At 45.8% G+C, this 16577-nt stretch overlaps 1 protein-coding gene across 1 annotated transcript in view; it reads left to right on the forward strand.

The window, feature by feature from the left end:
* The first annotated feature begins 412 nt into the window (after positions 1 to 412).
* The window catches only part of LOC119164757 (venom serine carboxypeptidase), a 63496-nt gene continuing 47331 nt past the window's right edge, over positions 413 to 16577 (forward strand). The window contains exon 1 of the mRNA XM_075874497.1: positions 413 to 625. Within this exon, the coding sequence (XP_075730612.1) occupies positions 413 to 625 (213 nt within the window). The remainder of the gene's footprint in view (positions 626 to 16577) is intronic.

Below are 16577 nucleotides of genomic sequence, written 5' to 3' on the forward strand. Positions count from 1 at the left end.
TAGCCACTAGACCACCGTGGCGGGGCGTTACAATGCATTTGAGCGGGCAGGTTAGTGGAGCGTCTAAACTGGCGTCTAAACAGGGCCGGCCTGCCAAAGGTGTCTCGTCGCGTGTGAGCACGGACTTGCATTCGGAGAAAGGGTCACGGAACGCCATTGGCGCCTCGGGAAACAACGTTATCGGTACAACATTTAAAAGACCTCTGGAAGAAGGAGGACCGCCAGGCGGCGCCGAGGAGTGCACACGCGTTCACATCGGCTCCATCAATCATTGTGCCTAGCAGCGGTTAAAATCATGTGACTACCAGTGAAACTACGGGAATTGTGCAGGAAGACGTCAGGTACTAGCTGACACCAGCTTTTGGACAAGCCAACCCGGTTTCCTCTGAGAAGTGAAGACCTTCGGCAGAGCATGCCCACCCACCACGCTAAGCCTCGCGGCATAGCGGAACGCGAAGTCCTGGCAGCCAGCTCTCGGCCCAAGCGCCACGCTGCACCTGCCCGAATCCCAACGGACAGCGACCCGGAACTAGCCCAGACACTTATGGACGCGGATGACCAAGACTTCGAAACCCAAGTGACCTCTGCAGTGGACGCCAACGAAGATTGCCTTTCACCTGACGAGGTGCTACAAGGGGAATCTACTAGCGATGCCGATAACGAGGAAATTGACTGTGGGTAGGAACGCGACGACGAAGCCAAGAATGGTCAGTGGCAGGTAGCAATGTCATTGCGACAGCGAAAACTCATCAGGAAACAAGAACGCGCAGCGAGTGATGACAGCGTTGCTCGAGGTGTAACTGAGAGCAACTACTCCGGCGCTAGAACGCTTGCAGAAGAGCGACGCGGAAGAGCATCCGAAAGGTTCCGACGACGAACGCGCGCGGCGCCGCTGCCCAAAAACAATATGAAGGTTACCATGCGGCCCAGACCAGGGTTAGTTGTGAAGGAACTAAAAGCATACCAGGTTGCGCGAGCAGTAGAACATGCGAGCGGTGACCCGGAGGCCTGTAACAGCCACAAATTTCTGCTTCGCCTTCACAACGGATCAAACATAATTATTGCAAGCACTCCATACGAAGATGTAGCAGAAAAGATTTTGAAGATAAAGACACTGGAGCTCAATGGCACCAACTATCCCGTAAACAGGTAAGTAAGGTAACTTTATTTACAGAAAGGCAGAGAGGTCGGCCTGAGCAATAGCTTGCTCTAGCCTGCTACTCAACACTGGGGGAAGGGAAAGGGGAAAAGAAAGATTAATGAATGACGATGGTGAGATAGAGCGGTGAGTATGTAGTGTTCCTTCTAGCTGAGACACATTTCATAGCCGCGCACATAGTCCAGTTGTTTCCAAAAAGGTTATAACTGCTCTTGTGACCGCAGTTGCACTGTTGGTGTCTGGCCAAGGGCCCAACATGGTCTCATCAGTTAATGACCTACTGCGATATAGTTCAGTAGAAGAAATCAGTGTTTGTCGTTCACGTGCGTATGCTGGGCAGACACAAAATATGTGCTGCCGTAAACACCTACATATCCACTCCTGCTGGATACTTGAAAGGAGTGGTACACGGATTAGAACGCGAAACGCCAGAAGCTGAACTCCTGAGCCATCTCCGAATGCACACTCAAGGAGTGACAATTGTTCAAGCCCGCATGCTCGGACAGTCACAAACTGCAGTGATCCCGTTCGATGTACCAATACTGCCGCGCTTCGTGTATTAATACGGTGTTGAAATGCAGTGCGTGCCTTATCAACCCACACGGCAGTACTGTAAACTCTGCAAGAGCCAGGGACATAGGACGGATGTTTGTCCCACACCAATGACAAAGGCGTGCAGCAACTGTCGCCTAAGAGACCCACCTGAGGACCACACTTGCGATCCAGAATGTGCCCTGTGTGGCTGACGCCATCCCACGGCGGCATCGGAGTGCACCAAAAAACTCAAACGCGTCCCTCAAAAGGGCCGGTCGCTGCTGTCGCACCAACACAGCACACCACAAACCACTGGCATACTCAAGAGACGCTGGTTCAGCACGGACCGCGAGGACTCTGCACCGCCACGCGGGGCCCGTTACAGTTCCCGATCCAGGTCTCGATCCACATCCCGATCCAGGTCCGGCTCTCGAGACTGCTCCGACTCCAGGAATGGTGACCACAAGCAGGCCTAAGCAAAGCAACAACAGCACAAGGGCAAGAAGGCGCAGAAAAAGAAAGCAAAGAACCAGGTGAGCTGGGCAGCAAAATCCTCCCTATACTCACACCAAACACCACAACTCACGTGCTTAAAACGCGAATTAGAGATAATGCGGGTGAGAATAGGTGACCTAGAACGCGAAAATAGGGAACTAAAAAAGCAACAAACGCAGCACCCGCAACAAAACCCTACACCCACCCAGAGTGGCCCGAAATTGCAGACGCAACTGAATGCAGGAGGCGAATCACTGATTACGTCGTCGATGCTGAAAGAAACATTAAAGTAACTTATACCCACAGTTATAGAGCAAATAATGATAAAGGTAGATAGAAAGGTAGAGATTCTGGACAAGAAAATCCAGACAACGCATCAAATTCACGAAAGCCTTGCGAAAGCACGCCACAGGCATCAACATCAGAGAAAAAGCTGGGAAAAATTACAACAGGCCTGGATTGTCGGTCATGAACCAGGAGACGCATAATGGCTAGATATCAAACGCAGCGGTCAGAAAAGTGCGAAATATGGCAGTAGAACTGCCGTGGTTTCCGGCGAAAAAGAGAGCAACTGTTGCAACTGGTGGCGTCGCAACAAAAGCAACCTGCTGTCATAGCAGTGCAGGAAGCCGGAACACAACCAAAATTACGGGGCTACGAAACTTACAGTACCGGAGACGCAGAATGGAAAGTTGCTACATTACTAATTACAACAATATGTCATCAGCCCATTGAAGAGGCGGATATCCCGCATATGACTACAGAAATAACCTGCGAATGGAGCCGTGCAAAGAGCGCCTTCGTACTTAATATCTATAGTACCCGAAGACAAAAGAAAGCAACGTTCGGCAAGCTCTTTCAAGAGACAGCAAAACTAGCGAAAGGGAATCCATTAGTCATAGTTGGAGACTTTATCACCAGGCATGCAAGCTGGGGATATAAGATGCAAGACACCAAAGGCAAGAATATCGCGAGACAAATAGAGAAACTGGAAATGACGCTGTTAACTGACCCTGCAATACCAACGAGAATATGCAACAGCGTATCCATGGGCACAAGTCCGGACTTGACGATAGTACAAAACTGCCACAGCGTGGACTGGTACAACACCCTTGAAAACCTGGGCAGTGATTATTACATACTAAGCACCACGATCCGCACCGGCCGAATCCGCAAACACATCAGCACAGCTAAAATTACAGACTGACATGCATATAGAAAGTCGTTAAAAGCGCATGTGACTGCCATATACGACTTGGACGAGTGGTGCAAAGTAATTCGAAATGAAAATCAAATGCACACCAAAACCGTCGCCAGAACAGATGACACTCCTGAAGTAGACGCTAACCTTCTCCATCTGTGGGAAGCAAGAAGAAACCTCACTAAAAGATGGAAAAGGCAAAAGCGAAATAAGAAACTTAAAGCGAAAATTAAAGAAATAACGCAGCAAGCCGTACAGTACGCTAATCAACTCGCGACGGCCAACTGGGAACAATTTTGCGATTCACTAAATGGAATTTTAGGAACAGCAAAGATATGGAATATCCTCAGAGCCATGATTGACCTTCTGAAAACTAAACGTGAAGGATAAAAATCTCTAGAAAGATTATTGCACACGTATCCAGGCACACGAGATGACCTCCTTCAAGACATCTATATTAAGTGTTTCGGCACCCGAGCCATCACAGCCTCTTACCAGGCTAAATACACTGGGCTCCGAAACTCAGAACTGGATGCACCTTTCACGCATGCCGGAGTCAGAGCGGCAATCGTCAGCATGAAACGCAACACAGCGCCTGGGGCGGATCAAATCACCAATGACATGATTCGCAACATGAATGACGAAGCCATAACAGCGCTTCTAAACTTTATTAACAAACACTGGGTGAATGGCACTATACCTCAGCAATGGAAGCATGCTGTAATAGTTATGATACCCAAACCAGGAAAGAAATTGGCAATACAAAATCTCCGACATGTCTTTCATACCTCGTGCTTAGGCAAAGTGTTTGAGAGAATAATAAATACCAAACTTCAAGGGCACCTTGAACAAAATACCTTGTTGCCAAACACCATGTTTGGTTTCCGCTCGAACCTTTCGACACAGGACATCCTTCTGCTTTTAAAGGAGGAAGTACTAGCAAATGTTCCAAAAACAGGAGATACTATTGTCATGGCCATCGATATAAAAGGCGCTTTCGACAACGTAAGCCATAAGGTCATATTAGATGGGCTAGCAGCGACAAACTGTGGTCAAAGGACGTACAAATATGTACAGAACTTCCTTACTAAAAAAACCGCTGTTATCAGATTAGGAGAAGACGAATCCAATGTCTTCCACGCACCGAGCAAAGGCACACGACAAGGCGCTGTGATCTTGCCTACGCTTTTCAACATAGCCATGATTGGTGTAGCCAAAAAACTTGAAGATATTCCCGACATGTGACACTCCTTCTATGCGGATGACATCACTATATGGACAACCAAGGGTAGCTTGGCAGAAAAAGAAGAGCGGCTTCAACTGGCCGCTAAAACCATCGAAGAGTACACTAAAGAAAGGGGGCTTCAGTGCTCAGCAGACAAATCGGAACTCATTCGGTTCTCCAAGAGTAAAAAACAAAGGACAGGCCCAAGCCTCCGCCTTGAGGTCAAGCTAGACGGCAATATTATTCTATAGAAAACGACCGTTCGAATCTTGGGGATGTGGTTACCGCCCAATAAGCGATGTCTCCACACACTGAATATGCTTAAACGAGCAGCTCAACAAACTGTTCGTATGATAGTTCGAATACCGAACAATCGTGCTGGACTGAAAGAACAAGACGTACTTCGTTTAATAAAGAGCTTAGTCATCAGCAGACTAACATACTCGCTACCCTATTACAGCATGAATAGAGAGGAGAAAGAAAAAGCAGACAAAATAACAATGATGGCGTATAAAGCGGCTCTGCGACTGCCACAAAGCACTTCAACTGCGAAGCTATTAGCGCTCGGACTTCACAATATATTTGATGAGTTGGCTGAGGCGCAAGTGACCACCCAGATTAACCGCCTGCTACAGACACCAACCGGCAGAAAACTTCTGCAGAGGATCGGCTTCGGCGAACAAGTACAGGCACATGGAAGGGCTAAGGAATTGTCGTGCTCAGTCAGAGTCTGGTACAAGATATGCCCCCTACCGAAGGACATGGACCCAGTTTTACATGCTGGAAGACGTAAAGCAAGAGCCGCTTACATAGATAAAAAGACAAAATATTTGAATACGGCGAGATTTACTGACGCTGCCCCATATCAGACAAATGCGAAGAACATGGTGGCCATGGTCACAGACTGAAAAGGAAACGACACAAGTTGTGCCTCCATAGCCCAAGCCTCTATCATAGAAGCGGAGGAGATAGCGATCGCACTGGCAATCAAGGAGAGCAGGGAGCGAAAAGCCCCAATGACAATAATCACGGATTCGAAGGCTGCATGTAGAAATTACGATAAAGATAGAATATGTTTCAAGGCCTTCCAAATTCGGACCAAAGCTCATAAAAACTTTCCAATTGAATACACCGCGCCAGGGCACGAGGGCGTCACCAGGAACCAGTTTGCGTATGAGGCGGCTCAAGGCTTCACAAATCACCGAGCGTCCTTGCACACTGCAATAGAGGATCCAACGCCCCTAGACCCCAACTTTAGTACAATTCTTCAGTACTACAGGGACGATAGAAAACTGTATCCAGCACCGCATAAGAAACTCACAGCAATGGAATCGGTGGCATTACGCAGAATTCAAACAAACACATACACGAACTTACACATGCTGCATGTATTCTACCCCCCAGCATACAGAGATATATGTCCGTGGTGTGGGGCCACACCAACTCTGTTTCACATCACGTGGGAGTGTACGCATCACAATGAAGAACACCACAACATGAACAACACAGAGGAACAATAGGAGGCACTGCTGTCCAGCTCGGCCATTGTTGATCAGCGCTGGCTGGTCCAACGGGTAGAGATGATGGCTAGGGCCAGCGGAGCCCTGGAATAGGGCCCGGCCATTTTAAATGCTCCGCGTTATGTTCAACTAATGTTCTTTCTCTCTCTGTCTCTCTCTCTCTGTCTCTGGAAGAAGCGTCTAGCAAGGAGACAAAGAAGGCGAGAAGAGCGTTCAGGAACCGCCGGCGAAGACGCCGACTGCGAGACGCGCCAGCCTCAGAGCAAGACCTGGTAGTGCTATGGAGAGGAAAGCTGTGGACAATCCGTTCTCAGTGGGTAGCGAGACTGGTCCACCAGGCGGTCCCAGAGGCGTCTAGCGTTACGTCAGGCGTGCTAGGTAAGCCCCATGCTCCGGGCCCACTTCACCCACAACGCTAAAATGGCTCCTGCCTTATTCCTCAGATTTGCAACTCTGAATGTTGGAGGCCTTGCTTCCAGGAATAAACAAGGCCAAGTGTATCGGTTGTTGTTGGACGAAAGTTTCGATATATTAGCAGTGCAGTAGACGAACGTGGAGGGTGAGGAGGGGACAGAGAGCGTGGAGCGAAAGTTCACGGCGCGGTATTTTGTCATTGTGAGCCATGCAGTAAGTAGATCAGGGGGATGCATTCTTCTTGTAAGAAAATTGCCTGGTTTAGTAGTACAGAATGTATTGGAGTATCCGTCAGGCCGATTAGTATTGTGCGACATTGTTTATTGTGACAGTGAATGACGAGTTTTTGGCGTATATGCTCCAACTACGTTGCATAAATGCCAAAACTTTTTTGTTCATGTGTGACAGTTCATGTGCAGTGAAAAGAAGCTTATGTTGGTAGAGAATTTCAATTGTGTACGGAAAGAAAGAGATAGATCAAGCAGTCAAAGTTCAAAGACAAAAGCAATGATGTGCTGGCGCAGATGATTGGAGACTGTGAGTTAGTGGATGTTGCAGAATGCCTAGAAAGTTACCAGGCAGTCAAGTTTACCAACTTTCAAAGTGCAAGCAATGTCCGATTAGACTAACTGTACATATCAGTTGACATAATTTCACAATGTAGTTGCTATAACGTTGTTACGATTGCCTTTTCTGATCATTGCCTAGTAGTGTGCCAGATAGGTGCGAAGAAAGAATACAGTAGATTTTCGTGGAATCAGGGGAAAACTAACTCCAATCTTGTAAGTGACGAGTCTTTCAACCTTGCTATACTGAATGAAATCAAACTAATTGAAGAAGCTCATATGTGTAGAAATTAGGAGAAGAGTGGCACCTTTTGAAACAGCGGATAAAAATGATAGCGATTGAGGGATCAAGTGTCCTTGCTTCGAATCGAATAAGAAAGAGAGAGAGAGAGCTAAAATTGTCGCTACAGAAACTGACAGCACTGAAATGTGAAAAGCCTGGTGTGTATGTCGAGGATTTGCGCAATATCAAAAAGAAGCTGGAGATCTATGATGAAGAACGCTATCGAGGGGTCCTAGTATGAGCCAGAGCAATGCAAATGAGCGTAGATGAAAATTCAACGAAATGACCACTAGGACTCAAGAAAAGTCACGCAAGGCGGAACCATGTAGAAACTATCGAATGCAATCGTATAGAGGCGGCAGACAATGATAACATTGAACGGGCTTTTTTAAGCACTACGAGGCTCTATTCGCTTCTAGATCAGTTGAGGAGGAGATGTTCAAAGAGTCTTTCCCCAATAGAATTCTGCGGTTGTCTGATGACACAAAAGCAGTGTTAAAACAGCCTGTATCACAACAGAAGTAGAAAAGGTCATAAATAAGTTCAATACTGGTAAGTCACCGAGGCTTGACGGCCTGAGTGCTGTGTTTTATAAAACATTCCAGCGTGAGTTATCCAGACTGCTTACAGAAGTCTTTAACGAGTCAGTAAACTAGATAGCCTGCCTCGGTCCTTTAGTGAGGCCCATATTATTTCGATACCAAGGACCGAAGAGAGAGCGAAGTTAAAACTAGTTTTGTCATATGGCCATACATCATTAACTAATTGCAACTACAAACTCTTGATGAAAGTACTTGTGCAGCGACTCCAGGGTGTCATCAAAAAATTGCTGGGGTCTCACCAAACTTGTGCTATTATGGAACATTCCATTGTGACCAATATACAGAAAATTCGATGCGTTATCGAATGCTGCGACGCTGCAGAAGGTCGTGTGGCGATTTTGCTGCTCGATCTCGAAAAGGCATTTGACTGTGTCCCTTATGTCCTGCTTCTTGCCATACTGGACCATGTGAATGTTGGTTTGATAATAAGAGATGGTGTGGCTTTGGCATATCGCAATTGCCTGACAGCTTTAGTAGTTAATAATACATTATGGGCCCCCATATGCATTAGGCGTTTCGTCCATCAGGGATGCCCGCTCAGCTCTCTTTTGTTCAGCATCTATATAGAAACGTTATGCTTAGCAGTAAGTGAAAACAGCAGCATTCATGGTTTTAGGTTGCAGACATCAGAAGTTAAAATTCTGGCATATGCGGATGATGTCGCAGTTTGTTGCAGAAACAAAGAAAGTGTGGCAGAGGTTTTAACTGAAGTGAAGAGTTTCAGCAAGGCCACTGGTAGTCGGGTGAACTGGGGAAAGTGCTCGGGTTTTTGGCACGGAGAGTGGTCATCCACACCGAAATTTTTCGCCAATATGAAGTGGGTGACGTCACCTGTCAAATACCTAGGGGTACTACTATTGAACACTACAAAGACAATGATGACTATTGGCAAAAACAGGCAAGAGAAACTCAGTTGAAGGCAAATAGGTCGCAAGGGAATCACCTATCAATGTTCTCGAGTGCTACGGTTTGTAATTTGTTCTTTGTCTCGAAACTGTGGTACGTGATGCAGGTACTGAATTGTTCACGGGCCAATATACAGAAATTCCACCATCTCTTCGCGCTGTTCGTGTGGGCCTCAAATTGTGAACTACGCAGTCGAACTAATTTATTTAGGCGTGTAAATAAAGGTGGTTTGGCGCTTTCACACCTATTCATAAGTCAACTCATAAACAGGTCTTTCTTTTTTCGTAACGTGAGTGATCCATTGCCGCGTACGGTGTGCCAACTGAGGCTCACGAGGCCTTTACTTGGATATGTAGTGGGCACAGACCACATCAATCTCCACAGATATCTCAAGGAAGTAATCTTGAGTGTCCGCTTTTTGTCTGTCAGATTTTCCAATCAGTACTTATTATCTGTGTCGCGCAAAAAGCTCTACATAGATGCTTGTGATACAACTTTACCCATTTCAATGTACAGGGTCATATACAATAGAGGTCAAGGTCAGGCCGTGCTAAAAAGAATTAAAATAATGCAAGTGGCTCCTGCCGCAAAGACCTTCTTTAGGCGTCACACCGGCACTTTGCACGTAAAGGTATTTCTAAAAGACCGGGGTGTCTTTCTACCTTGGTGGTCAGACTATCTCATTTGTTAGAAGCCAGAAACTATTGACCACGTTTTTGTTATTTTTGCATTGCTGGAAGGGAGTGTATTTTTGGAATGCATTGCAGAGGACAATCAAAACGGAATTCCCGCTAGAACCTTTCGGTATTAGACTTCTGCCGATAGAAAATGAGGATAGTTTTGCCGTATACTTTATGTTAACTGGCCTCCGCTGTTTATGGCGGGCCCGTAAGGCAGGATTTCACTGTCATTGAGATGCACGACCCGCAAGAACGTACTTTCGGGAGTGCATGACTAAATTTGTGGAACTTACGAAAACACACGAGTCTGTTCCTGAGTGGTTGTCGAGGGTGGAAGCCCCGACTGCTTATACTCATCAGGACTGCCACCACTCGTTTTCGAGACCTTCATGGCATTGTTTCTGTACATAGTGTCTGTAAACATGGGTAACGCCTCGCATTCACGACGCGGATGTCGCACGTTCAATTCCGCGGGCCAGTCTTTCTTTTTTTCTGCATTTTTTTCTTTCTTGCGCTCTCATATATATATATATATATATATATATATATATATATATATATATATATATATATATATATATATATATATATATATATATATATATATATATATATATATATATATATACGCACACAAAGCGGTGCATGACGCCGACGCCGGCGGCGAAATTCAGCCGATAGCGTCCATATAATTGTTATCGCAATAATAAACGCGTGACATCAGACAGTCACACCCTGTAGTACGCTGCCAGTACTTCCGCTCATATCTCAGACGTCACGATCACGGCATGGCATCGTTTTAAGCTACGATTTTTCAAATACCGAGCGAACTAAGATGCTCTATTGACTGCTGGAACCATGTCTCGCAACAAATCGGACAACATCCGCACTTCTGGCGTGGTAAACGGGGAGCAAGAAGCAATTCATAGGAAAGCAGGCAGCTCGAATGGTGCGAACTGGATGAAGCCGAAAACGTACGAAGCAGCTTGCCGATGAAGCTCTCACCCAAGACGCTGTTTCACGGTAAAAGGGGCCGCGATCATGTAACGCTACTGGACGAATTCGACCTCTGTGTGTTGCAAAGTCATGTACAATTTCTGAGAAATCGAGGAAATTTCGGCGGTCCACAAACTCACCGCTTGCAGCACTCGCCGCTTGCACAAGAAAGGGCAGCAAAGGATACCTTTAGATGCGGAGCATCTCTTGCTCGGGTGCATGTAGGGGAAAGTCACGCCATGCAGTCACAGAACACCTATATACTACCACTGAGAGAAGGGAAACTGTACCTTTGAAATGCAACGAAATTAAGGCTAGCGGTGGCGTTGTGAACTAACCCGACCTAGAGATGGCACTGCCAGACTATCATCATGACGCTCCTAGGTTTCATGACGCTCCTGGGATTTATGATCATGACGCTCCTGGGCAAATGACGCTCCTGGGTCTTGTATACTTGTGGACAGGGGCAAAAGCCAGAGAGGAAAACCAACAAATGCTGCATCGCATAGAAAATGAGATTGACGAACTGTAGGAAAAGAGTGCGGGGTAATTATATAAGGAGATATGAATGCGCACATAGAAGATATGGATGCATATACTGACCCGACAGCCAGAATGCTAATGGATATGGGTGGAAGGCATGATTTAATTATTTGCAACAGCCCCAATAAATGCCAAGGGCAGATAACACAGGAGGTGGGAAGGCTGCACTCCACGATATATTACGCACTTATGTCACATAGTATGTATGAACAGCTAAGTGGGTTGAACATAGATGAATATGGGTCCAGAAGCTTAGGTAGTGATAGCAAACGTATCAAGCGGAGGTTTACAAAAGAAATGAAATTGGAAAGGTGGCATTAGGAGCAACCACATGGTAATATTTATTCAGAAAGGCAAATAGAAATAGCAACTAAAGAGATTGAGAAAACAATCACCGAGGATACTAAAACAGAGTGGACGTACACAAATCTAACTCGATTGTTCGGGTTAAATCTTCCAAAGGTACGAGTCAAATCAACCTGGAAAAGAAGACACAAACCCAAGAGCTGGTGGGATAAGGAAGTTAAGAGAGCCATAGTAAGACGTCAGGAAGCCTCCAGGAAACGCAGGTATGCTAAACCGAGGGGTGGAGCGGAAGATGGTGTCGAAAAATTGCGATAACTTTTTGAGATGCAGAATGGAAGCGTCCGATTTGATCAGTAACAAGATTAGAAGAAAGGATGTCCAATGGATGGCGGAAGTAAACAAAAAGGATAGAAAGGCAGCTGCAAAGTTTTGAACCATCTCACTTGTCTGAGACAAGACAAGGATGACACTGAGGTTTATAACTAAATTTCAAGGGGTCATACTAGAACGGGATGAGGCAATAGAATATATAACAACAATGACAACAGAAAAATTTAAACACCAAAAAAGAACTGCATGCACCATACCAGATGAGGATGAACCAATCGAATCAGAGGCCCCACTGGGGCAACGAGAGTGGGAAACGGCAGAGAAAAAGATTCCTGATTGCAAATCAATAGGCCCTGGCGGCATCCCAATAATGCTAATAAAGAAAATAGGACCTTACTCGAAGCGAACATTAAGACAGGCAGCGAGCAACGCAATAATGACTGGTAAAGTTCCCAATGGGTGGAAACTAAGCAGGATGAGCTTAATTTATAAATGAAAGGGGGACAAAGTCGATATAAACAAATACCGTGCTATAACAGTGACATCAGTAGTTTACAGGCTAGTGATGCTGATAGTAAAAGAAAGACTACATACATGGGTGGAGAATGAGGAAGAACACAGAGAACTACAAGAAGGGTTTTGTAAACGAAGGAGGTTGGAGGACAACCTGCTTTCATTGATACAGTGTATCGGAATAGCGGAAAAAGAACACAGGCCCCTGTGGCTGGCATTACTAGATATCAAGGGAGCCTACGATAGTGGGATTGAAGAAGACTTGTGGGAAATACCGGACACACTAGATATGGAAGACGGAATAACTAATCTTCTAAAGGATATCTGTAAAAGTAAAAAGGTAGTTATCAAATGGGAAGAACAGGTATCTGAACCTATAGAGATACAACGCGGGCTTCGACAGGGATGTCCTTTGTCATCTTTGTTATTTATGACGTATTTCCAGGAATTATAAGCCAAATTAGAGGGGAGTCGACTCGGCTTCAGCCTCCCTCTTTCCAAGCAAGGAAAGCACATTGAACAGTCAATACCAGCATTAATGTATGCAGGTTATATAATAATATTAGCCGATTGATAGGCATCTGTAGTAATAAGCGAGATAGGTTAGATTTGAGGTTCAGCAGGGAAAAATCGGTGGTCGAAATTTCCGGAGCCCTCGACTACGGCGTCTCTCATAATCATATGGTGGTTTTGGGACGTTAAACTCCACATATCAATCTATCAAGCAGGAAAAAATCGACAATCATAATTTTTATTGATAAAAAAGGCAGTGAGAATAAGATACAGGAAGTCATGCTCGAAATAGTTGATAAAAAACTGGCAGATCCCTCGTACAGTGGGAATCGATGATATGCGAAGCACGAATGAGAAAAGTTGATATGTATTTTAGGATCAGCAGAACGCAACGAGGTGGAGGTAAATGATGCCGCGCATAACTTCCGCGTGAAGATTATCATGTTTGGATGGGTGATTTACCTTCCTCATCTATTCTCGTCACGTGATGCGACATTTAGTATACGTGGAGATAGTGAAACTACCGCGAGCATGTTTATAATCGTGGTGTGTTGTCATGCTCTTACATGACACGCGTGTCAGGATTACCAATGTTTGCACCAGTCATACACTTTCGTCTTCCGTTGACGTCATGTAACACAAAATTTGTTCTATGTGGCGCTCGCAAAACGGCTGCGAGTGCATCGTAAAGGGTCCAATTTACTCCAATGTAGCGCTGACGCACGCGAACACTGGGCACAGTGACACTACGTTAGCAAAACGCGAGCACTCTATAGTCTGACGCCAGGCGCGACCGGCGCGACCAGCGCGACCAGCATCCGTCAGCGCGGCCCGACGGCAACCAGCGCGAATTGCGACGTGACAAATTTCGCGCCGATGCGTTACCCAGACAACACTGCGTCTTCCTCTTTCCATGACGGAGGAATGCCGGACGCGCTGAAACACGCATGCATCAAAGCAACGCTGCACGGCGTGCGCCTGCGAGTATATGGTAGGACCGGTGCCTGTGTGGCAACGCCGGCATAACCCGACGAAATGAACGCCGGTGAGCACGCCCACAACGACACGCCGAAATGTATTGGCACCTGGACTGTGGCATGTAGTCATGTTCTCACATGACACGCATCTCATGATTATCATGTTTGCACCAGTCACATACCTTCGTCATCCATTGGCGTCCCGTAATACCAAATTTGACATATGTAGAGCTAGCGAAACGACCGCCAGTGCATCATAGGTGTGGCATGTAGTCATGTTGTTACATGACAGGCATGTCATGATTATCATGTTTGTATGTGTTATTTACCTATGCCATCTGTTCGCGTCACGTAATACCAAGTTTGGCACATGGGAAGATATCGAAACGCCCGCGAGTGCATCATGAGCGTAGCATGTAGTCATGTTACTTGACACGCATCTCATGTTTATCATGTTTGCTATCATACATTCGTCATCCATTTACGGACCGTAATACCAAATTTGGTATATGTGACGCTAGCGAAACGCCCATGAGTGCATCATGAGCTTGGCATGTAGTCATGTGGTTACATGACACGCATGTCATGATTTTCACGTTAGAGTCTGTCGCTTGTGTTCGCCATGCAATCATGTCATACCATACCAGTTTTGCAACATGTCATGTGAAGGAACGCACCACAAGAGCTGCGGGACCATGAAATGTAAATTATGACATTCATGAGATCAATGTGATGATTTTCATGTTATGATTAGTCAAATATGCTCGTCATAGAGTCATGTTACGCCATACCAAGTTTGGTATTGATACCATTATTCTAACTGCCAGGAGAGCTAAAAGTTGTAGGCGGCTAGTTAGATAGATAGATAGATAGATAGATAGATAGATAGATAGATAGATAGATAGATAGATAGATAGATAGATAGATAGATAGATAGATAGATAGATAGATAGATAGATAGATAGATAGATAGATAGATAGATAGATAGATAGATAGATAGATAGATAGGCGCGAAGACGCAAAGGTCGCTAAGAAATGCTTCGCATTTAAAAAGCGGAAGTTTATTGATTCAGTACAAATAAAACCAGCTTGGGTATTATTGTCATCACCACTGTTCCTCACTGCGTCTTTACGATACAGCTGAAGCCATTTCGCCAAATTATACTGACACGGCTAAAAGCCATTGCATTTGTTATCTAGGCACTGTAATATGAACATGTTCAATAATGAGAGCTCAACTTGAAATAAGGACAGAGAAAGGGAGTGGCACAAATTTTCGTCGAACGAACGCTCACGAAGTTGGAATTTTTAAAAAATTGGCAGATCTCACGTACAGTGGAAATCGATGCTATGCGAACTACGAATGAAGAGGGTTAATATGTCACTTTAAAATCCCCACAACATTACAAGGTGGAGGTAAATTATGCGTTCACGACTTCCGTGTTATGATTATCATATTTGGATGTGTCGTTTACCTTCGTTTTCTATTCACTTCACGTGATGCCAAGTTTAGTATATGTGAAGATAGAGAAACGGCTGCGAGCACGCTATAAACGTGGTATGTTTCCATGTTCTCGCATGACACGCGTGTCATGATTATCATGTTTGCACCAGTCATATACTTTTGTCATCCATTGACGTCACGCAACACCTAGTTTGTTATACGTGGAGCTCGCGAAATGGCCGCGATTGCATCATGAAGGGCCCATTATACTCCAACGTGGCGTTGACGCGCGCGCACGCTGGGCACAGCGACGCTATGCGTTACCGAAACGCGAGAAGTCTATAATCTCACGCCAGGCACGACCAGCGTCCATCGGCGTGGCCCGACGGCAACTGGCGCCAAATGCGACATGCTGCATTTCGGGCCGATGCGTTACCCAGACAGCACTGCGTCAGCCTCCTTTCGTGACGGAGGGACGCCGGGCACGCTGAAATGCGCATGCGCCAAAGCAACGCTGCGTGGCGCGCGCCTGCGAGTATATGGCAGAACCGGCGCCTGGCGTGGCAACACCGGCGTGACACGAAGAAATGAACGCCGGCGAGCACGCGCACTGCGTCACGTCCAAAGGTATTGGCGTTTTGACTGTGGCATGTGGTCACGTTGGCACATGATACGCACTTCATGATTATCATGTTTGCACCAGTCACATAACTTCGTCATCCATTGACGTCACGTAATACCAAATTTGGCATATGTGAAGCTAGCGAAACGGCCACGAGTGCATCGTGAGTGTGGCATGTAGTCATGTTGTTACATGGCACGCATGTCGTGATTATCATGTTTAGATGTGTCATTTACCTGTGTCATCCGTTCGTGTCACGTAATACCGAATTTGGTACATGTTAAGCTAGCGAAACGAACGAGAGTACATCATGAGCGTAGCATGTAATCATGTTGTTACATGACATGCATCTCATGATTATCATCTTTGCACCAGTCACATACCTTTCTCATCCATTCAGGTACCACAATACCAAGCTTTGTACATTTTGCACTAGCGGAATGGCCGCAAGCGCATTGTGAGCTTGGCATGTAGTCATGTTCTTACATGACACGCATGCCATAATTTTCATGTTAGGGTCTCTCGCTTGTGTTCGCCATGCAATCATGTCGTACCATACCAGTTCTGCAGCATGTCATGTGAATGAAACCACCGCAAGGGGCATCAAGGCCATTAAATGTAAATCATGACAAACATGTCATGATTTTCATGTTATGACCAGTCAAAAACGCTCGTCATACAGTCATTTATGCCACTCCAAGTTTGTTATCGATGCCATTATCCAAGCGGGCCGGAGAGCTAAAAGTC

This window comes from Rhipicephalus microplus, chromosome 9 (genome assembly GCF_043290135.1).
Source record: "Rhipicephalus microplus isolate Deutch F79 chromosome 9, USDA_Rmic, whole genome shotgun sequence".
Taxonomy (NCBI): domain Eukaryota; kingdom Metazoa; phylum Arthropoda; class Arachnida; order Ixodida; family Ixodidae; genus Rhipicephalus; species Rhipicephalus microplus.